At 40.7% G+C, this 22,859-nt stretch overlaps 2 protein-coding genes and 1 long non-coding RNA gene across 3 annotated transcripts in view; 2 read left to right on the top strand and 1 right to left on the bottom strand.

The window, feature by feature from the left end:
- Positions 1-8,810, top strand: part of LOC129814420 (calcium-binding protein 7-like) — a 39,835-nt gene extending 31,025 nt beyond the window's left edge. Inside the window, exon 5 of the mRNA XM_055867531.1 lies at positions 156-8,810. Coding sequence (XP_055723506.1) covers positions 156-283 — 128 coding nt within the window. The 3' untranslated portion in view covers positions 284-8,810. The remainder of the gene's footprint in view (positions 1-155) is intronic.
- Positions 8,811-12,425: 3,615 nt separating this feature from the next.
- On the bottom strand, positions 12,426-14,754 carry LOC129814415 (uncharacterized). The gene is made up of 3 exons (XR_008753255.1): positions 14,274-14,754; positions 13,871-14,108; positions 12,426-13,211 (listed from the first exon to the last, which is right to left on the bottom strand). It is a non-coding gene; the product is annotated as an uncharacterized LOC129814415 (long non-coding RNA).
- Positions 14,755-20,598: 5,844 nt separating this feature from the next.
- LOC129814407 (cytochrome b-c1 complex subunit 9-like) lies at positions 20,599-21,318 on the top strand. Its single transcript, XM_055867515.1, has 2 exons — positions 20,599-20,781; positions 20,991-21,318. The coding sequence occupies exons 1-2, from the start codon at positions 20,599-20,601 to the stop codon at positions 21,036-21,038; spliced, it is 231 nt and encodes a 76-aa protein (XP_055723490.1). The 3' UTR covers positions 21,039-21,318.
- Positions 21,319-22,859: the final 1,541 nt, after the last annotated feature.

Below are 22,859 nucleotides of genomic sequence, written 5' to 3'. Positions count from 1 at the left end.
GATAAATACAGCTATGCAATATTTCTAATGAGCAAAATTCATGCCACCGTCTTACGAAGGCTTGTAATCGATGGAGTACAATATATTGTGTACTGTTTTCCTGATAGATTTATCTCTCTGTCATTGTCTCTCTATTTTTCTCTCTCTCTTCACAGCGAGCCCGACACAACAGGTGAAGCACACTTGTGTGCGGAAGAGTCTGATTTGTGCTTTTGCCTTTGCATTTATCATCAGTGTAATGCTTATTGCAGCTAACCAGATGCTCCGTAGAGGTATGAAGTAGAAAGTCCTTCACTACCAGAGGGGAAAATAGTTTTCTTCATTGTCCTTTCACACTCAATCCAATGACTAAGCAGAGACAAATTAAACTGAAAAAAAGAACCAAAATGACATGGATTTTCTTTGATTCAGAGACACACTGAGTGTACAAAACATTAAGGACACCTTCGATATATTAAATTGCACCCCCAAAACAGCCTCAATTTATCAGGGCATGGACTCTACAAGGTGTCAAAAGTGTTCCACAGGGATGCTGGCCTATGTTGACTCCAATGCTTCTCACAGTTGTGTCAAGTTGGGTGGATGTCCTTTCTTCATACACACGGAAAACTGTTGATTGTGAAAAACCCAGTAGCGTTGCAGTTCTTGACACAAACCGGTGCACCTGACCCCTACTACCATACCCAGTTCAAAGGCACTTAAATATTTTGTCTTTCCCTTTCACCCTCTGAATGGTACACACCCAATCCATGTCTCAATTGTCTCAAGGCTAAAAGCTCCTTCTTTAACCTGTCTCCTCCACTTCATCTACACTGATTGAAGTGGATTTAACAAGTGACATCAATAAGGGATTATAGTTTTCACCTGGGATTTACCTGGTCAGTCAGTCATGGAAAGAGCAGGTGTCCTTAATGTTTTGTACATTCAATTACCCTTCTGTCCTGAGATCCATTTCGAGCCAGAGCATAGACCAAACCCGTTACTAAAACCGTCAACTGGACAAATGGGCATTCAGTGATGTAAAGTAACTAGTTTTAAGTTTCAAAATGTATTGGTCGTATGTACAGGATACGCATGGTATACACTGTCCAATGAAATGCTAACTTGCAAGTTCCTTCTCGACAATACAACAACAATAAGAAATAATAAAACATTACTATACAGGCACCGTTTCAAGTAGATGTCCTGGATGGGTGGGAACACGGTCCCAGGGATGTACTGGGCCGTCTTCACCACGGGACTTGCGATCGTGGATGGAGCAATTCCCGTACCAGGCCGTGATGCAACCAGTCAGGGCACTCTCAATGGTGCAGCAGAAGTATTTGGAGAGGACCCAGGGTGGCATGCCAAATTTCTTCAGCCCCCTTAGGAAGTAGAGGCGATGTTGTGGTGGTGTTGTTGGTCCATGTCAAGTCCTCGGTGATGTGGATGCCGAGGAACTTAAAACTGCTTACTCTCTCTACTGCAGTCCCGCTGGATGATGTGAAACTATACTGAACAAAAATATAAAAGCAACATGCAACAATTTTAATGATTTTACTGAGTTACAGTTCATATAAGGAAATCAGTGAATTTAAATAATTTCATTAGGCCCTAATCTATGGATTTCACATGACTGGGCAAGGGGTGTAGCCATGGGTGGACCTGGGAGGGCATAGGGAGCTCTCCAACCACTGGGGAGCCAGGCCCAGCCTATCAGAATGAGTTTTTCCTCACAAAAGGGCTTTATTACAGACAGAAATACTCCTCAGTTTCATTGGCTGTCCGGGCAACTGGTCTCCGATGATCCCGCAGGTGAAGAAGCCGGATGTGGAGGTCCTAGGCTGGCGTGGTTACACATGGTCTGCGGTTGTGAGGTCGGTTGGACGTACTGCCATGCTCTCTAAAATGATGTTGGAGGCAGCTTATGGTAGAGATTCCTGCAGTCAACATGCCAATTGCAAGCTCCCTCAAAATTTGAGACATCTGTGGCATTGTGTGACAAAACTGCACATTTTAGAGTGGCCTTGTATTGTTCCCAGCACAAGGTGCACCTGTGTAATATTCATATTGTTTAATCAGCTTCTTGATATGCCACACCTGTCAGCTGGATGGATTATCTTGGCAAATGAGAAATGCTCACTAACTGGGATATTAACAAATGTGTGCACAAAAGTTGATTGAAATAAGCTTTTTTGTGCATATGGAACATTTCTGGGATATTTTATTTCAGCTCATGAAACATGGGACCAAAAATTCACATGTTGCGTTAAAATTTTTGTTCAGTATAAGTACAAATAATTTGAAATACTACTTATGTATTTTTGGGGGTTATCTGTTGTTTACTTTACTATTTACATTTTTACATTCTGCCATTGCATAGCATGTAGCCAATGGCAGTCGCTAAAGAAAATGTGATAAGAAGCGAATGAGATTGGAAATGGGGAGATATGATTTTGGTGAACTTCTTAGACACAGATAATATATTAATTATCATTATCAAACCTAAGATGGGATCTGCCAATCCCTAGCTATTGAACCACTGTTCCAACTGCTGGCTCACCCCAGTTCTCCTTCTAAACACACAGCACATGTAAAGTACATGTAAATAATACCAAGTAATACAATTTGTGTACTTCCTCTGTGGTGGTTTTACTTCAAAGTCTGATGTATTTATTACAGTTATTATGCAAATTTTAGTGCTTGCAAAAAGGTACATGACAGTTTTCTGTAAATATTTATGTCCTGTGAGTAACAGGTTTTACGGTATGCTGTGAAGGATATTGAAACATATCATGGATATCAAGGTTGTTTTGTTTGGCTGTTGACATGGTCCACCAAAACAACATTCAGCTATTGTTTAGATTTTGACTTGGTTATATTTTCTTAATGGAAGAAGAGACACGATATATCAAAGATGATGATATCAAGAATGTAAACATACAATATTTTTTTAAACCAGGGTTCTAATGTATGATTTCCAGGTTTACTGAAACTGGAATACCATTCTAACACAATTAATGTGTTAATGGCCATTTACTTCAATTTTACGTATTACTCTTTTGTCATGTTTCTTTTTAAGAATCAGTGTTAATCATACAGTACCAGTCAAAAGTTTGAACACACCTACTCATTCAATGGTTTTTCTTTATTTTTACTATTTTCTACATTGTAGAATAATAGTGTAGACATCAAAATAATGAAATAACACAAATGGAATTATGTAGTAACCCAAAAAAGTGTTAAACAAATCAAAATGTATTTTATATTTGAGATTCTGCAAAAAAAAGTAGCCACCCTTTGCCTTGATGACAGCTTTGCACACCCTTGGCATTCTCTCAACCAGCTTGATGAGGTAGTCACCTGGAATGCATTTCAATTAACAGGTGTGCCTTGGTAAAAGTTAATTTGTGAAATGTCTTTCCTTCTTAATGTGTTTGAGCCAATCAGTTGTGTTGTGACAAGGTAGGGGTGGTATACAGAAGATAGCCCTATTTGGTAAAAGACCAAGTCCATATTATGGCAAGAACAGCTCAAATAAGCAAAGAGAAAGCACAAGCCATCATTTATTTAAGACATGAAGGTCAGTCAATGCAGAACATTTCAAGAACTTTGAAAGTTTCTTCAAGTGCAGTCGCAAAAACTGTCAAACGCTATAATGAAACTGGATCTCATGAGGACCGCCACAGGAAAGGAAGACCCGGAGTTACCTCTGCTGTAGAGTATAAGTTCATTAGAATTAACTGCACCTCAGATTGCAGCCCAAATAAATGCTTCACAGAGTTCAAGTAACACACATCTCAACATCAACTGTTCAGAGGAGACTGCGTGAATCATGCCTTCATGGTCGAATTGCTGCAAAGAAACCACTACTAAAAGACACCAATAAGAAGAAGAGACTTGCTTTGGCCAAGAAACACGAGCAATGGACATTAAACCAGTGGAAATCTGTCCTTTGGTCTGATGAGTCCAAATGTAAATTTTTTGGTTCCAACCGCCATGCCTTTGTGAGACGCAGAGTAGTAGACCGGAAGATCTCTACATGTGTGGTTCCCACCGTGAAGCATGGAGGAGGAGGTGTGATGGTGTGGCGGTGCTTTGCTGGTGACACTGTCTGTGATTTATTTAGAATTCAAGGCACACTTAACCAGCATGGCTACCACAGCATTCTGCAGCGATACGCCATCCCATCAGGTTTGCACTTAGTGGGACAATCATGTGTTTTTCAACAGGACAATGACCCAAAACACACTTCCAGGCTGTGTAAGGTCTATTTGACCAAGATGGAGAGTGATGGATTGCTGCATCAGTTGACCTGGCCTCCACAATCACCCGACCTCAATCCAATTGAGATGGTTTGGGATGAGTTGCACCGCAAAGGGAACAAAAAGCAGGACAACAAGTGCTCAGCATATGTGGGAACTCCTTCAAGACTGTTGGAAAATCAGTCCTCATGAAGCTGGTTGAGAGAATGCCAAGAGTGTGCAAAGCTGTCATCAAGGCAAAGCGTGGTTACTTTGAAGAATCTGAAATACACTGCTCAAAAAAATAAAGGGAACACTTAAACAACACAATATAACTCCAAGTCAATCACACTTCTGTGAAATCAAACTGTCCACTTAGGAAGCAACACTGATTGACAATAAATTTCACATGCTGTTGTGCAAATGGAATAGACAAAAGGTGGAAATTATAGGCAATTAGCAAGACACCCCCCAAAAAAGAGTGATTCTGCAGGTGGTGACCACAGACCACTTCTCAGTTCCTATGCTTCCTGGCTGATGTTTTGGTCACTTTTGAATGCTGGCGGTGCTCTCACTCTAGTGGTAGCATGAGACGGAGTCTACAACCCACACAAGTGGCTCAGGTAGTGCAGTTCATCCAGGATGGCACATCAATGCGAGCTGTGGCAAAAAGGTTTGCTGTGTCTGTCAGCGTAGTGTCCAGAGCATGGAGGCGCTACCAGGAGACAGGCCAGTACATCAGGAGACGTGGAGGAGGCCGTAGGAGGGCAACAACCCAGCAGCAGGACCGCTACCTCCGCCTTTGAGCAAGGAGGTGCATTGCCAGAGCCCTGCAAAATGACCTCCAGCAGGGCACAAATGTGCATGTCTCATGCTACCACTAGAGTGAGAGCACCGCCAGCATTCAAAAGTGACCAAAACATCAGCCAGGAAGCATAGGAACTGAGAAGTGGTCTGTGATCACCACCTGCAGAATCACTCTTTTTTTGGTGGTGTCTTGCTAATTGCCTATAATTTCCACCTTTTGTCTATTCCATTTGCACAACAGCATGTGAAATTTATTGTCAATCAGTGTTGCTTCCTAAGTGGACAGTTTGATTTCACAGAAGTGTGATTGACTTGGAGTTACATTGTGTTGTTTAAGTGTGCCCTTTATTTTTTTGAGCAGTGTATATTTTGATTTGTTTAAACTTTTTTGCTTACTACATGATTTTATATGTGTTATTTCATAGTTTTTATGTCTTCACTATTCTTCTAAAATGTAAAAAATAAAAAATAAACCTTGAATGAGTAGCTGTGTCCAAACTTTTTACTGGTACTGTATATTAAGAATTGAATTATCGTTTTGATGAAATGCTATATATTTTGTATTAAGACTATAACATACCAGATAATACTATATAAAGTAAAGTGAAAGATAATGGATCGTGCAATAGTCTAGGGCAATTATAAGGTACAAAGTGATGCTGAAACTTTTCAGACTTGTTAAAAGTAGTCCTTGAGGATAAAGTTGTATGTTTTGCAATCATTGATTTTTGTTTGATATACATTTTAAAGTGAAACATCTGAGTCTCAGCATCGTTCTGTTAACGTGGAATTACCCTCTACTTTGCTGAGGATGACAAAATGTTGCTTGGTTATCTGTTCATATTTACAAACACTGAGTGTACAAACACTGAGAACAGCTTCCTAACATTGAGTTGCACCACCTTTTGCCCTCAGAACAACCCTAATTCGTCAGGGCATGGACTCTACAAGGTGTCCAAAGCGTTCCACAGGAATGCTGGCCCATGTTGAGTCCAACACTTCTCATAGTTGTGTCAAGTTGACTGGTCCGTTGGGTGGTGGACTTTTCTTGATACACACGGGAAACTGTCAAGCGTGAAAAACCTGAAGTTCTTGACACACATCAATGCACCTGACGTTCAAAGGCACTTCAATCTATTATTTTGCCCATTCATACTCTGAGTGGCACACACACAATTTATGTCATAATTGCCTCAAGGCTTAAAAATCCTTCTTTAACCTGTCTTCCCCCCTTCATCTACACCGATTGAAGTTAATTTAACAAGTGACATCAATAAGGGATCTTAACTTTCACCTGGTCAGTCTATATGTCATGGAAAGAGCAGGTGTTCTTAATGTTTTGTACAATCAGTGTATATGAGAATTAACTATATGACTACATGCATTTGTGCAAATGTGACATAGCCAGTGTAATAGACAATACATACAAAAATATTAAAGCAATGATATTGTATATGAACAATGTTACATTGAATTACTGAGGAGAATCTGTTCATGTACAGTTTGTTGAGAGCTGATCAGATGTTTTACTCATATCCCTCAATGTGTCATATGTAGAAGTTTGGTTCTCTATATGTGACTGTGATTGTCATCAAGTCAAACATAGTGCAGCTCTGATACTTTGTGTCAAACACAGGAGGAAATCCACATATCAATCATTTCAGAATAATATATTTTATGGACCAACTATTCTTGATCGAAAAATAACTTGAAACAAATGTATTGGTCAGAGATGAACATCTTGCAAATCTAAATTAACACAATATACAGGTACAGTTGAAGTCGAAAGTTTACATACACTTAGGTTGGAGTCATCAAAACTCATTTTTCAACCACTCCACAAATTTGTTAACAAACTATAGTTTTGGCAAGTCGGTTAGGACATCTACTTTGTGCATGACAAGTAGTTTTTCCAACAATTGTTTACAGACAGATTATTTCACTTATAATTCACTGTATCACAGTTCCAGTGGGTCAGAAGTTTACATACACTAAGTTGACTGTGCCTTTAAACAGCTTGGAAAATTCCAGAAAGTGATGTCATGGCTTTAGAAGCTTCTGATAGGCTAATTGACCTCCTTTGAGTCAATTAGAGGTGTACCTGTGGATGCATTTCACGGCCAACCTTCAAACTCAGTGCCTCTTTGCTTGACATCATGGGAAAAATCAAAAGAAATCAGTCAAGATCTCAGAAAAAAAATTCAGACCTCCACAAGTCACTGGTCCACTGGTTCATCCTTGGGAGCAATTTCCAAACGCTTGAAAGAACCGAGTTCATCTGTACAAACAATAGTACGCAAGTATAAACACCATGGAACCATGCAGCTGTCACTCCGCTCAGGAAGGAGACGCGTTCTGTCTCCTAGAGATGAACGTACTTTGGTGCAAAAAGTGCAAATCAATCCCAGAACAACAGCAAAGGACCTTGTGAAGATGCTGGAGGAAACAGGTACAAAAGTATCTATATCCACAGTAAAAAGAGTCCTATATCGACATAACCTGAAAGGCCGCTCAGCAAGGAAGAAGCCACTGCTCCAAAACCGCCATAAAAAATCCCGACTACGGTTTGCAGCTGTACATGGGGACAAAGATCGTACTTCTGGAGAAATGTCCTCTGGTCTGATGAAACAAAGTAGAACTGTTTGGCCATAATGACCTTCGTTATGTTTGGAGGTAAAATTGGGGAGGCTTGCAAGCCGAAGAACGCCATCCCAACCGTGAAGCACGGGGTTGGCAGCATCATGTTGTGGGGGTGCTTTGCTGCAGGAGGGACTGGTTCACTTCACAAAATAGATGGCATCATGAGAAAGAAAAATTATATGGATATATTGAAGCAACATCTCAAGACATCAGTCAGGAAGTTAAAGCTTGGTCGCTAATGGGTCTTGCAAATGGACAATGACCCCAAGCATACTTCCAAAGTTGTGGCAAAATGGCTTAAGGTCAACAAAGTCAAGGTATTGGAGTGGCCATCACAAAGCCCTGACCTCAATCCCATAGAAAAATTGTGGGCAGAACTGACAAAGCGTGTGCGAGCAAGGAGGCCTACAAACCTGACTCAGTTACAGCTCTGTCAGGAGGAATGTGGGAAGTTTGTGGAAAGCTACCGGAAACGTTTGACCCAAGTTAAACAATTTAAAGGCAATACTACCAAATACTAATTGACTGTATGTAGAGTTCTGACCCACTGGGAATGTGATGAAAGAAATAAAAGCTTAAATAAATCATTCTCTCTACTATTATTCTGACATTTCACATTCTTAAAATAAAGTGGTGATCCTAACTGACCTAGGACAGGGAATTTTACGAGGATTAAATGTCAGGAATTGTGAAAAACTGAGTTTAAATGTATTTGGCTAAGGTGTATGTAAACTTCTGACTTCAACTGTATATGGTGAACAGAAATTATCCCTAATGTGAACCTTTAGGTGTCCTAGAACTGTCTAATGTCGCCTTTGGTTATGGCATTCTTTCAGCATTAGTAAACTCTTCCTATGCTCTGTAGGTGCAGAGGCGGTAGGTAGGCTTGCAATTAAGAGCGTTGGGCCAGTAAGGGATTTGAATCCCTGAGCCAACTACGTGAAAAATCTGTCGATGTGCCCTTGAGCAAGGCACTTAACCCTAATTGCTCCTGTAAGTCACTCTGGATAAGACCGTCTGCTAAATGACTAAAAGGTAAATGTAAATGCACATACAGTATGTACCCATCACCACATCAAATATACATTTATAAAAGTGATGACTGGGAGCATGTTGTCCAATAAACACAAACATAAATAACCTTGTCAAATGTTTTTATTCCTATCGTACGGATACTGTAACCTTTTAAGGGAACAGACATAAATATTGTAATGTTTTAAGATGTAGTGTGTGCAATTGAAGGCTAGTGATTGTTGGTGTGTATCATATTGTGAGACAACAGGTGATACACACATTCATATAAGACTGCCTCGAAATCTACTAGAATTTGATAGAAATAAGGAAATGATACAGAAATGTGAAGCTGCATTCTAATTAAGTTTGAATGTGAATCTTTCAGCTGATTTCTGTAGCACCATCAGTGTTATGGCTGTAGCTCTATGGTGGAATCCCAACGGGCCAGATGCTGGCCCTACCTTCAGACAGACATCAGTAGCTCTGGTTCCCTGGGACTCAAATCCCAGCATGAGTAGACAGGAAAACTTTAGATACGGAGTAGTAGCAGATATCATTAGACAGGTCCAAATGTTCAGTAAACCAGAAAGAGGTGGAAAAGGAGACAGACTGGGTGGAAAAATAATGGTGTTGGAAATCAGAATCTCAATGTTCTTGGCCCATTTCACTTTCTTCTGAGCATATGTAACAGTATAACTTTAAACCGTCCCCTCGCCCCGACACGGGCGCGAACCAGGGACCTTCTGCACACATCAACAACAGTCACCCACGAAGCGTCGTTACCCATCGCTCCACAAATGCCGCGGCCCTTGCAGAGCAAGGGGCAACACTACTTCTAGGTTTCAGAGCAAGTGACGTAACTGATTGAATCGCTAGTAGCGCGTACCCGCTAACTGGCTAGCCATTTCACATCCGTTACACTCATTCCCCTTTCAACCTCCTCCTTTTCCGCAGCAACCAGTGATCCGGGTCACGGCACCAATGTAACAGTATAACTTTAAACCGTCCCTTCGCCCCGACACGGGCGCGAACCAGGGACCTTCTGCACACATCAACAACAGTCACCCACGAAGCGTCGTTACCCATCGCTCCACAAAAGCCACGGCCCTTGCAGAGCAAGGGGCAACACTACTTCTAGGTTTCAGAGCAAGTGACGTAACTGATTGAAATGCTAGTAGCGCGTACCCGCTAACTGGCTAGCCATTTCACATCCGTTACACATACCAGAATAATCCCATGGGAAGTCATACATTTGAGGCCATTTTAGGAACTTCTATATCCTCAGAATTACCATAGTGAATTGTGAATTGCAAGTGCTGTTTTAGTTGATCATATAATTGTTCATAAATGATTTATATGGGAGATACCAGCAAACCTGCCTGAAATTACCATACATAGCCTCTGGGGTCTGACAAATACATAATGGCAGTTCTTTCTGCCCTGTTTACTAACAGGAATCAAATAATAAAAGACAGTGAGTACTCAAGTGGGGAATGATAAAGTTATGTGTTATCTGAAGAGAATCAGCAATACAACATATAGTTATATATATATATAAATACATCTTCAAGAGATGATATAATAAGCTGACAGCCAACCTCTCAAGGCACTAACATTACATCAGCATGAATGTAACATCAAGTCTAATCAATGCACAGTAATGGCAAGGATCCATTTGATCACGCAGCTCCATTTTCCATGAAACCATGCAACATGAAAACAAAGCTACTGCCCAAAGGGTTCCCATATCTCTTGTTGTTTACATGTCAGACTCCTGTTTGATGATATCGTGTCTTGACAAGCTGATGACCTGAGAGGATCTGACATGGAGGCACTCACTGAACTTTAGTCCCAAACAAGACATGTCTTCTCTTCACCCCTCTGACAGTGACAGGTCTATGATTCACACCCAGGGAAGGCACTTCCTTTCTCCCTTGAGGACCTCCATCTCATAAGAGTCTTGTAGACTGTCTATAACATTCCTCTAAGGGGACTTTGGCAGACACTAGTTGCTGGCTGGCCAAAGATCTCTCAAAGGGGGGGGGGGGGGGGACAATTCAGATCGACTTTGGATCATATTGACGGCTGTTTAGTTTATCCCCTGGGAGAAGGACAGAAATGAACTGTTACATTTTTCACAGGAACTTATTTTTTTAACGATGGTAAATAGCCAAAGATGCAATAAACTGAAATGATTATGCAATGGATCTAAATAAAAAGTGGTGCTGTTTCAAATGGGTTTCTTTGAGCAGTGCAGATATGCAGAAACGAATTAAAACGTAATGATGGTAATCTATGCCTTTATTCCTTTTCCAACTTTTTCTTTTGCATATCCGGTATCCTAACTCCACATCGCCCTTCATAGACTGTAACACATACCACCACAGCAAAGAGTTTAAATAAATAATATTCTAGGAACCACAAAATCCAATAATATCTACATGCCTTTGAAAACATCTAGGCCGCTTTCCAGACCATGACAAAAATATCACTGGAACACATTTTGTTTATAATATTGTGTGGATAGAGTAAGACTCAACAGTTACGTTTTGAACATTCATACAACATGTTATTCTCCTGAGATTTGCCAAGCTGTTTTAAGTATTTACATTTGTTAGAAGAGAAAGCTAAAATGGTTGGATGGTTTTAAAACAGGATCTAAGTTTGGAATAGTGCCTGCAGTTGCTAAATTACTGAGAGCAATTTGTGGTAAGCCTGGCACCCGTTCCCCAAAAGGCAATGCAGAACCTTGCTCGTCTTAATTAAATGTTACAACTTTTGGTGCTTTTCTCGGGAAGGGGAGAATGTGCCCAGCGTTAATAATAATTAATGCATCTCGTACTGCATACCAATGACAGGTCCAACAAGCAGCTGCATACACTATGAATATATGATCTATTACCCCACTGCATCTTTACAACCATTATTGCTGCATAATGCAAAAATCAACCTTCCTTTTCCCTTTTTTTTTTTTAAATCAACCTTTCAATTCCAAACAAGGAATTTGAATGTTTATTAGATATGAATGTTTACCAAATATGAATTTCCAGTTGTTTTACATTGCCATTTTCTAGAACTGGATATTCTTACATGACACACACTGTAAGAAGCAATCATGACAATTCCATATGTTGAACCTAATTCCAAGCTATCTACTAGGGTGATATCTATTAAATAGCAATACAAATATGACATTAATGATTAATGACCAATCAGTGAAATGAGGTTTGACCTGCCTGGCATGTGCTGGCAACTGAATCTCATCAGTTCCTGCTGCATATGCATTCAGCAGAGAAGCTGAAGACTTGCTGCTGGGGAGCCATTTCTCTTACTGTGTGTTGCAAATCAAAGTTAAATTGTAGTGTTGATTTGCTGTTAGGGGATTTTATTCTGCATTTAACCTCAAGCCCATAAAAGCCAAATGCAGTACTTGAATGATTGGACTGTGAAAAACAAACCAACTCACAGTGAAGGACCTCTACTACTGCCAGGTGCCTACAGCACATAGTCAACAATGGAACATCAGTAGGGAGGGGGACTGTTGTAGAATAACAAAAAATACAAACTGCTTTCAGTAACACCTGTGTAAAACACAATTACACTAACAACCTGTTACAAAATAGCCTACTGAGATATTTCCAAGACACAGGTGACAGATTTTTATCACGGATTCAAGGAAGACAGACTCGATGTACATTTGTATTCATTTATTTATTTTATTTTACTCGGTTAAGAACAAATTCTTATTTACAATGACGGCCTACCCATTCCAAACCCGGATGACGTTGGGCTAATTGTGTGCCGCCCTATGGGACTCCCAATCATGGCCAGAGGTGATACAGCCCGGATTCGAACCAGGGACTGTAGTGACAACTCTTGCGCTGAGATTCGTTGCCTTAGACCGCTGTGCCACTCGTACATTGGGACTCTGCTTGTAATTCTCTTGCGGAGCCGAGAGAGACCGTTGTTAATGTGTCACATTTCAGCAGGGAATGGACTCAGTATTCAGCACAGCAACTTCTCATTGGAGGTGGTTAAGGTCTTAAAGAGCAGTGAGGATGGTAAAGAGAAGCAGAGCAGATATAAAGAGCACAGTATACCGGCAATTAATCAACCAATGCAAGCTGCATACTAATGGTTGGATGGTAGCAAAAAGCTACTATTAATAGCTACAAACTTTTCTACTTAGAATTTTGTTTGGTACAATGACTGTACATAGTACATTTTGGTGAATACTTTGAATAAATGCAAAACTACAAGTGTAAATACCAACTTAATTATGTTGAGTTATTTTATGCCTGGTTCAGGGAAACTTATCAGGGCTCTCGGTGGGGGCTTACTAAGGCCTTGAGACAAGTCAGTAACTGTAGTCCTGCTTCAAAATTGGCCATGTGAGTTTTTAATCACAGAGCCCAGAGATGTAATACAGCCAGAATGGCCATAATATTCAGAGTAGAGGAGGTACTCACACTGCTGGCCAACCAACCAGCAAAGTATCCCTGTCCTGGCATCTCCCTCAGAGCCAATCTGAAACCAATTGAAAATGTTATTCTAGGGTGTAGCGGTTTGGGTTTTAATCTGTGTTAGTGTCACAGGAGAGGCAGATGATGCAGGCAAAGGGTCGCCATCACATGGTGATGTGACATCCTGTCAAAGCACTGTCTTATCTGGCCCTCAGTTGTGTGGCACATACTGACAGGGCTCCAATTACACAGTGAAGTAAGGTCCTGAATAGCACTTGTTCTATTATCCCTTAAAAATTAAACGTGGCGAAACACTATTTTATTACCTGAAGATAGGGACACAAAAAATGTGTTTTTACAAATATGGACACCATCTTTTGTGCATGTGGCCAACGTCAGTGATGAGGTAAAGCTGTAACTTCCATCCACTCAAAATAAATCTTCTCAAAATACACAAACCACTTTTTCATCATAAAGAATAGGTGGAGGGAAGGAAATCACATAGTTTTTTTTCTAAATGTGGTAGCCACTCCAGTACTGCTGCTTTCCTGAGGTTATCATTTCAAAAGCATTACAACCTCACATTCTGCAAATGTATAATTCATAATACATTTTCTTGAATCCAAGGACTTACTCAACAAGTCTGCATGCACATAATTCATAAGACTAATGTAGACGAATGAAGAAACTCAATTAAAATATGAAGATAAAAAATTCACTCACCTTCATCAAGTAAAACTTTGAGGCCTAATAAAAAGAAATGATCAGTTCTTGCATCACCAAGTGTAACTTTGAGAAATACAATGGTGAATCTCCTTTAATTAACCCCATTCAGTTCAGCCAGACTTTCCATCCACTAGGGGGAGGGGACAGAAGTGAGGGAGGGAGGTCAGGAATTGTGAGGAAATGTGGCGGTATATCATTCTCTGGTTGATTGTCATCATCTTCCTCTTTCAAAACACTGTAGGGAGTAAAACAGATGAACCATTTTAGGGAAAGGAAAAAGAGGAAAAGCTATCTTTGCACTGATGGTATCAAATATGACGCTGTGCAAGTGAAAATAAAATTTTACCACTAGCATGCACAGGAAGTACTGACAGCCTTTTACCATTTATTCGTACTGTACCTTCCACTGCTGAGGGCGGCTCTCCTCTTCTCCCTCCTGGTGAGAATCTCCTCTATGCTCCGCTCAGGGGATGCTCTGTGCTCTGGGTCCTCTCTGCTCCATCTTTCATCTAGAGTTCAGACTGCACCACTTAATATGGAGCTAATTAACACAAGCACCATGGTAACTTTGAATTCCGAATAAAATTAGTAACGATGCTTACTATGAGGGATTTCATTGAACCACCTAAATGAAGAGGAGCATTGCATGTTCATAATTCAAACACCAGAGTAACTTACCACCATAATGATGTAAATTTGACCTCTTAAAAATGTTATCATCATGCAAGGCATAACTAAAATGACGACGACGCCATTGCTCATAACTGACTACCCTTCATTTGAGGACCATGTCCATGGCAGACAGTGCCATCTTGTGGAAACAACCGACCTTCAATCTGCATTCTTAGGTTCTCCATTTTATTTATTTATTTAACTAGGCAAGTCAGTTAAGAACAAATTCTTATTTACAATGACGGCCTACCAAAAGGCAAAAGGCCTCCTGCAGGGACGGGAGCCTGGGATTTAAATAATGTATTCAATATAAATATAAGACAAAACACATCACAACAAGAGTCATAACACTACATAAAGAGAGACCTAAGACAACATAACAAGGCAGCAAAACATGACGACACAGCATGGTAGCAACACAACATGACAACATGGTAGCAACACATGGTAGCAGCACAAAAACATGGTACAAACATTATTGGGCAAAGTCAACAGCACAAAGGTCAAGAAGGTAGAGACAACAATACATCATACAAAGCAGCCATAACTGTCAGTAAGAGTGCCCATGATTGAGTCTTTGAATGAAGAGATTGAGATAAAACTGTCTAGTTTGAGTGTTTGTTGCAGCTCGTTCCAGTCGCTAGCTGCATCGAACTGAAAAGAGGAGCGGCCCAGGGATGTTTGTGCATTGGGGACCTTTAACAGAATGTGACTAGCAGAACGGGTGTTGTATGTGGAGAATGAGGGCTGCAGTAGATATCTCAGATAGGGGGGAGTGAGGCCTAAGAGGGTTTTATAAATAAGCATCAACCAGTGGGTCTTGCGACAGGTATACAGAGATGACCAGTTTACAGAGGAGTATAGGGTGCAGTGATGTGTCCTATAAGGAGCATTGGTGGTAAATCTGATGGCCAAATGGTAAAGAACATTTAGCCACTCGAGAGCACCCTTACCTGTCGATCTATAAATTATAACTCCGTAATCTAGCATGGGTAGGATGGTCATCTGAATCAGGGTTAGTTTGGCAGCTGGAGTAAAAGAGGAGCGATTATGATAGAGGAAATCCAGTCTAGATTTAACTTTAGCCTGCAGCTTCGTTATGTGCTGAGAGAAGGACAGTGCACCATCTAGCCATACTCCCAAGTACTTGTATGAGGTCACTACCTCAAGCTCTAAACCCTCAGAGGTAGTAATAACACCTGTGGGAAGAGGGTCATTCTTCTTACCAAACCACATAACCTTGTTCTGAACACCTCCAAAACAAAGGTCAAGGGTAGAGAAAGCTTGTTGGACACTAAGCAAGCTTTGTTGTAGAGCATTTAACACAAAATCTGGGGAGAGGCCAGCTGAGTACAAGACTGTATCATCTGCATATAAATGGATGAGAGAGCTTCCTACTGCCTGAGCAATGTTGTAAAAATGTAAATTGAGAAAAGCGTGAGGCCTAGTATTGAGCCTTGGGGTACTCCCTTGGTGACAGGCAGTGGCTGAGACAGCAGATTCTGATTTTATACACATCACTCTTTGAGAGTGGTAGTTAGCAAACCAGGCCAAAGACCCCTCAGAGACACCAATACTCCTTAGACGGCCCACAAGAATGGAATGGTCTACCGTATCAAAAGCTTGGGCCAAGTCAATAAAAATATCAGCACAATATTGCTTAGAATCAAGGGCAATGGTGACATCATTGAGGACCTTTAAGGTTGCAGTGACACATCCTTAACCTGAGCAGAAACCAGATTGCATACCAGAGAGAATACTATAGACGTCAAGAAAGTCAGTAAGTTGATTATTGACAAGTTTTTCCAACACTTTTGATTAACAGGTCCAAATAGAAATAGGCCTATAACAGTTAGGATCAGCTTGATCTCCATGTCCCTCTGACATGTGAGAGAATCTGCAGTTGTTGCCGAACACACACTGGCCTGATGCAAAGGACAAAAATATAAGCATTACACAGATAAATCGTAAGGGTCTTTAATTCACACGACATGTTCCTTGTATCTTTAATTGTAGTCTTTACCAGTCTTTAGAAACCTCCTGCATGGTTTCTTAGTCCGTTCATCATACAGGATAGCTGCTGTATCTGTGATGGGAGAAGTGTTGTCAATGTGTACATTAAAATCTACAGCCTATTACCATAAGTATGTCAGATGATAAAAACAACTGCAGAGATAAGGTCACTGTCAATTCTTTTTAGAAAAGGACTTGAACTGAATTGCATTTGATCACATCCATCTGAATTTAACCCCAACCATCTCTTTTTGCTGTTCTTTTGTAATTATATTACGTCTTCTGATTGGTTACTGTGTCAAACCTTACACCCTGATCTGATGCAGGAAACTAAGCCTAAGCAAATTCCATGTAGCTTCATCGTATGGGCAGGTGGGGGAGTACTATTCATGTCTGTGTTAGTTTCTTGAATCGTTATCTATATGTTTTGTGTATGAAATGTGTGAGCTATGCCAAGATTTTCCTAATGTAGGACAATACATGTGATTCTGAAAACACATTGGCAACTTGATGTTGGTCCTGCTGTCTGCCAAAATGCCAAGTATATAAAGCCTTTTTAAATCAAGAAGTTTCTTCATCTGTTCTTCAAAAGTGCATTGATGGGAAAAGTAAGCCAAGTGATAGCCATCATTCCCTAATTTTTCTACCAGTCCATAGACAACCCTTTTTCTAAAAGCATCTTATACCAAGTCTCCATGAACGTATAGTTTTAACTTTTTACACACTTGAGCGCACCAACACAATGTTTCTTCAGACCGAGGCCTCAACTATGTTGGACCGAAACTCTTGGGAAATTACATTTCTTACCTCTGAAATGGTCAAACCAGGCTTTTTTAGGTCTGTGGTGTTGAACACCTTACATGTGTTTTTCCCTATTGTGCATGTTGTCCTGAAAGGGCCGGTCACAGTAGTCACAGTAATACCGCTTCCCCATAGTTAAGATTCTGTCTTCAGTTCAGTCAGCTAGAGTCACCTCATATCTCTGAAACCAAACAATGGCTGTGTTCAAGAGCATCAAAACCATGATGTATCATAAATTGTGACGGACTGACTGATCTACAAATAATAATGAGTTGTTATTTTTGATGCAAGGTGATTTGTAGATCAGTCAGGTGATGGCCCTGTTGAATGCAATGTCGAACAAGCCCAATGATTGAAAATATGACCGTCACATTACAGGCCCCAATCGAAGTGCCAAGACCTTCAAGTGCTTACCCTGCAGTGAGTCAAGGGTTGGCAAACCCTTCTTGTGTAGAGCTACTGGGTGTGCAGGCTTTCGTGCCAACATTACTCTCTACACACCTGATTGCATAGGCTACTAATCCTCCAACCCCCTGCTCATCAAGACTTTAGGTAGCTAAATCAGGGCTGGAGAAAGGGTAGTTTGAGAACCCAAGGGCATACAGCCATGATAGCATCTCGGTCTAGAACCTACATTCACTCCAGCCACCATGGTTGACCAATGAACTGACCCTCCTTGTCTAATGTTACTAGCTATAAAGAAATAAGCAATACAAACCTTTTTATGTGAGGATTGGGACACTCAGTCATAGTATTCAGCTAACATAACATTTAGCAAGTGGTACCACCACCTACTAGATTGGAGTATAACTCTGTTATACTTTGCTTAATTATTTATATACACTGCTCAAAAAAATAAAGGGAACACTTAAACAACACAATGTAACTCCAAGTCAATCACACTTCTGTGAAATCAAACTGTCCACTTAGGAAGCAACACTGATTGACAATAAATTTCACATGCTGTTGTGCAAATGGAATAGACAGAAGGTGGAAATTATAGGCAATTAGCAAGACACCCCCAAAAAAGGAGTGATTCTGCAGGTGGTGATCACAGACCATTTCTCAGTTCCTATGCTTCCTTGCTGATGTTTTGGTCACTTTTGAATGCTGGCGGTGCTCTCACTCCAGTGGTAGCATGAGACGGAGGGGGGTGTCTTGCTAATTGCCTATAATTTCCACCTTTTGTCTATTCCATTTGCACAACAGCATGTGAAATTTATTGTCAATCAGTGTTGCTTCCTAAGTGGACAGTTTGATTTCACAGAAGTGTGATTGACTTGGAGTTACATTGTATTGTTTAAGTGTTCCCTTTATTTTTTTGAGCAGTGTATATATATATATATATATATATATATATCAATAAATAAATACCCTACATTCTAACACTACCCTACCAAACCCACCACCCTACTCCACTATTTAAATCCATTTGGTTCTACCTCAGACCAACAGCCTGAAAGGATGGGACACCACCATTTAACACACCCTGTAACTCTTCTGACGTCAAGTCTTGCACACCCAAATACCTCTCTGCAGCTGCCACCACAACCTCTATTTTCTGTGACTTCTGTTCCATCCCTGCAGTACAGTTGATAACCATTGCTATAAATGCTAAAAATCCATTCTTACTAAAACATACAGTACAAGTCAAAAGTTGACACACCTACTCATTCAAGGGTTTTTCTTTATTTTAACTATTTTCAGCATTGTAGAATTATAGTGAAGATATCAAAACTATGAAATAACATATATGGAATCATGTAGTGAGCAAAATAGTGTTAAACAAATCTAAATATATTTTATATTTGAGATTCTTCAAACTAACCACCTTTTGCCTTGATGACAGCTGTGCACATTCTTGGTATTCTCTCTTTTTTGGTTACTTCATGATTCCATATGTGTTATTTCATAGTTTTGATGTCTACACTATTATTCTACAATCTAGAAAATAGTAAAAAGGAAGAAAACCCCTTTGAATGAGTAGGTGTGTCCAAACTTTTGACTGGAACTGTATTTCACTTGTTGGCCTACGCCTCTGTACTGGTATAGCTCTACTACTCACACTCCACTCTACATTCTTCATTGCCTCAGCATACAACAACTTCTGCACTACTCTAACCCTGGAAATCTCAACATGCCTCTCTCGCACCGGACATTTCTGATTCCCGGCCTCATGGGTGTAACAGTATAACTTTAAACCGTCCCCTCGCCCCGACACGGGCACGAACCAGGGACCCTCTGCACACATCGACAACAGTCACCCACGAAGCAGCGTTACCCATCGCTCCACAAAAGCCGCGGCCCTTGCAGAGCAAGGGGAAACCCTACTTAAGTCTCAGAGCAAGTGACATAACTGATTGAAATGCTACTAGCGCGCACCCGCTAACTAGCTAGCCATTTCACATCCGTTACACTGGCACACCTACTATTAACACATACCACTACTTTCCCCAATGCTACACATTCCTTTGTCTCATGCCCTTATGCACACTTCTCACGCCTAGGAACCCCCCTCCTATACACTGCTACCACATACCCATAAGCTTGACACCTGTAAAAACGTGATGTATTTGGCACAAAAGCTCGTACAGGATAACTTATATATCCTAACATCACTTTGTTGACTCAACATCAAAACTCAAAAGGACAGACAACGACTCTCACGCCCCCGTCACCACTCACACCACCCTGTCCGTGTCGCACCAAACGACGAGCATCACAAACACCGGGAATCTTCCCCTTCATGTGGTCAACTTTCACATTTACCTCTACCCCAGTAATCACTCCTCTCAATGGCGCCACCAAAGCAGATGGCAAAGGCCAGCCAGCTAGCTGATATGCTGTATCTCTCCATTGAATACAGGCATAACTTTAGCAGCGTCGTTGGGGTTAAGGTTAGGTTCAAAATCATATTTTAACAAGATTAATTGTAGAAACAGGCGGGGTTTAGAAATAAGTACCACTTTGTGGCTGTGGTAATTATTGACGACCTCGAACAGCTAGTAACTGCAACTACAGGTTAGATCTACTCTAGCGGGTTTGCTGTCTATCCAGCTTAGCTACTCCGCAGTTTGCCATCATTATATTTGTATGATAAGTAAGTATGTAAGTGTTTACTTTCAAAGACCATGTATGTTATATCGTCAGTATTTTGTTTTCACGTTTACTTTGGCGCACATTGATATGACGCACATGTTTAGAACTACTTTTCCCATCATACTTCGGTTTAATTTAATATGTCGTCATTTCCTCCTTTCTCGAAATCACCATCAGTTGACATGTCGCTCGCTAAAGGTGTCTACAATTTGCTCTTCAGGAGAACATCTACTTTTGCCGTTACCATCATGGTCGGAGCAGTGTTTTTTGAACGAATGTTTGACCAGGGAGGCGATGCCATATTCGAGCAATTGAATCGGGGGGTAAGTCTACTGACAGATCTTCCCGCAGCATACGTCTGACCTTGCTAAGGACAAACGACCGCCTGCCTTTTAGCTAACCTAGCTAGCTAGTTGTAAATGTCCATTGGCTATTTGATTAGCTAGCTAGTTAATTTAAATCTTCATAGGAAGGATGCATCATAGGTCGTTGCACATATAATTCAACTTTCAATGTTGTGTTTTGTTTGTAGAAACTATGGAAACACATCAAACACCAATACGAAACAGAGGAGGAATAGAAGTGCCCTGACGATGTTCCGGGGGAAAAGAAGCTAACGCCACTCTTTAGTGTTCTATTCCCCTGAGTCGGTCTTCATGGAATATCAGCTGCATGGACATTGATCTGTCACGACGAGGCTGACTACTGGCTACCAGGAACTTCATGGGCGTTAGACTTGTCAAAACTCAGAAAATCATGGATGTGTTTCCTATCAATTGTTATTGTCATTCCCTCCTGTTCCTCACAATTTGTACATGTACTGATACGTTAAAACTGTTAATAAACTCAACATAAACCTACACGTTTTGAATTGTAGAATCAGAAAACTAGCAAGCATTTCTTGACATTCTCTTGTTGGATAATATTATTCCCTGCCATGACTGATGATACTTTAGTGGCATTCCATTGTACAAAATAACTCACTGTATCAAAGTTCTATTGTGTAACTTGTTGACAGAAACAACTCAAACTTGAAGAATAGCACCAATCCACAAGTCTAATACAGTTGATGTCAAAAGTGGGCACTGCCCTTCAGTCAGTCCCCAGTAAGAACCAAACGGTTTCTCCCAGAATACTCAATACAAGTTATCAGTAGCCCTTCTTTCACAAGGCATTGCTGTCCTACGTTCCCCTCACTGGGAGAAGTGGTCAATGGCAGGGAGGAAGAGGCAAGAGGGTTCACTTGTCTATCTGACCATGATTAGCAGACCGCCTGCCATTGGGATGACAACTCCCATTGTTGGGGTGGAGACAAGACCATCTCGCCATTATATACAGTATCAATTTGAAGGGCTTTATTGGCATGGGAAATAGATAAACAAATTAACAGTAAACATTACTCACAAAAGTGTCACAGGAATAGAGACATTTCAAACATCATACATTGTCTTATGTACAATGTTATAACGATGTGCAAATAGTTAAAAATACAAAAGGAGAGAAATGTTTGTTCTTCACTGGTTCCCCTTTTCGTATGACAACAGGTTACAAATCTTGCCGCTCTGATGGCACACTGATATTTCACCCAATAGATATGGGAGTTTATCAAAATTTGACTATGTAATCTGAGGGATTGTATCTCTGGTTTGATGCCACATTCAAAACAGCTGGGAAAATATGAGGTCATATGACGTCAGAGCTCTAGAAAGAGGTCTGAGTTGGAATATTGAGTTGGATGACACATCCAAATCGATTTTTCCAGTAGAAGCTTGTTTTTTCCCAGTTTTGAAAGTGTCATTAATGTCTGGTCACAAGTGTGACAACCAGGTCCTGCTCTATGTTGGGAACACAAGATGGAGCCATTTCCTCTATATGGCGAATCCATCCAGCATTATTCTATCCATGTCCTGTTTATGTAATACTTTATATCCCACATCCAAGGTCGGCAGTAGCGGTGCGTGGGTAAAATCACCGGGAAAGCAAGCAAGGCCCCCACCCCCAAAAAAGCAATATTACAAAATATGTGTCAATTGCATTGTTTTTTCTGTAACCTGTTAGTTCATATGCTTTGGCAGCAGGTGCCGTTTTAAGATGAGGGAGGATGATTTTTTTTGTCTCATGAGCATTGCCTTATTTCTATTACAGCATATTGGATGACTGTCATTCATATTCCATTTACCCAGTTCAATGTAACATCAATAGGTTTAGGGTACTACATGATACTCAAATTGTCCCTATACCCATCAACCTAGCCTATGAATGAAAGTTTATCATGTAGGTGCACACAGGTCGATAGAAATTTGACACTGACACATTCAATCCCGCCTTGCGCGCACTTGCCTGCATCTAGCTGATCTAGGGTGTAAGGTATGCTTATCCCTGTTCCGTTTAATTCTGTTAC

The sequence above is a fragment of the Salvelinus fontinalis genome, chromosome 2, assembly GCF_029448725.1.
Source record: "Salvelinus fontinalis isolate EN_2023a chromosome 2, ASM2944872v1, whole genome shotgun sequence".
NCBI classification, from domain to species: domain Eukaryota; kingdom Metazoa; phylum Chordata; class Actinopteri; order Salmoniformes; family Salmonidae; genus Salvelinus; species Salvelinus fontinalis.
Note: the sequence above shows the minus strand (reverse complement) of the source record. Positions and strands in the feature narration are given on the sequence as shown.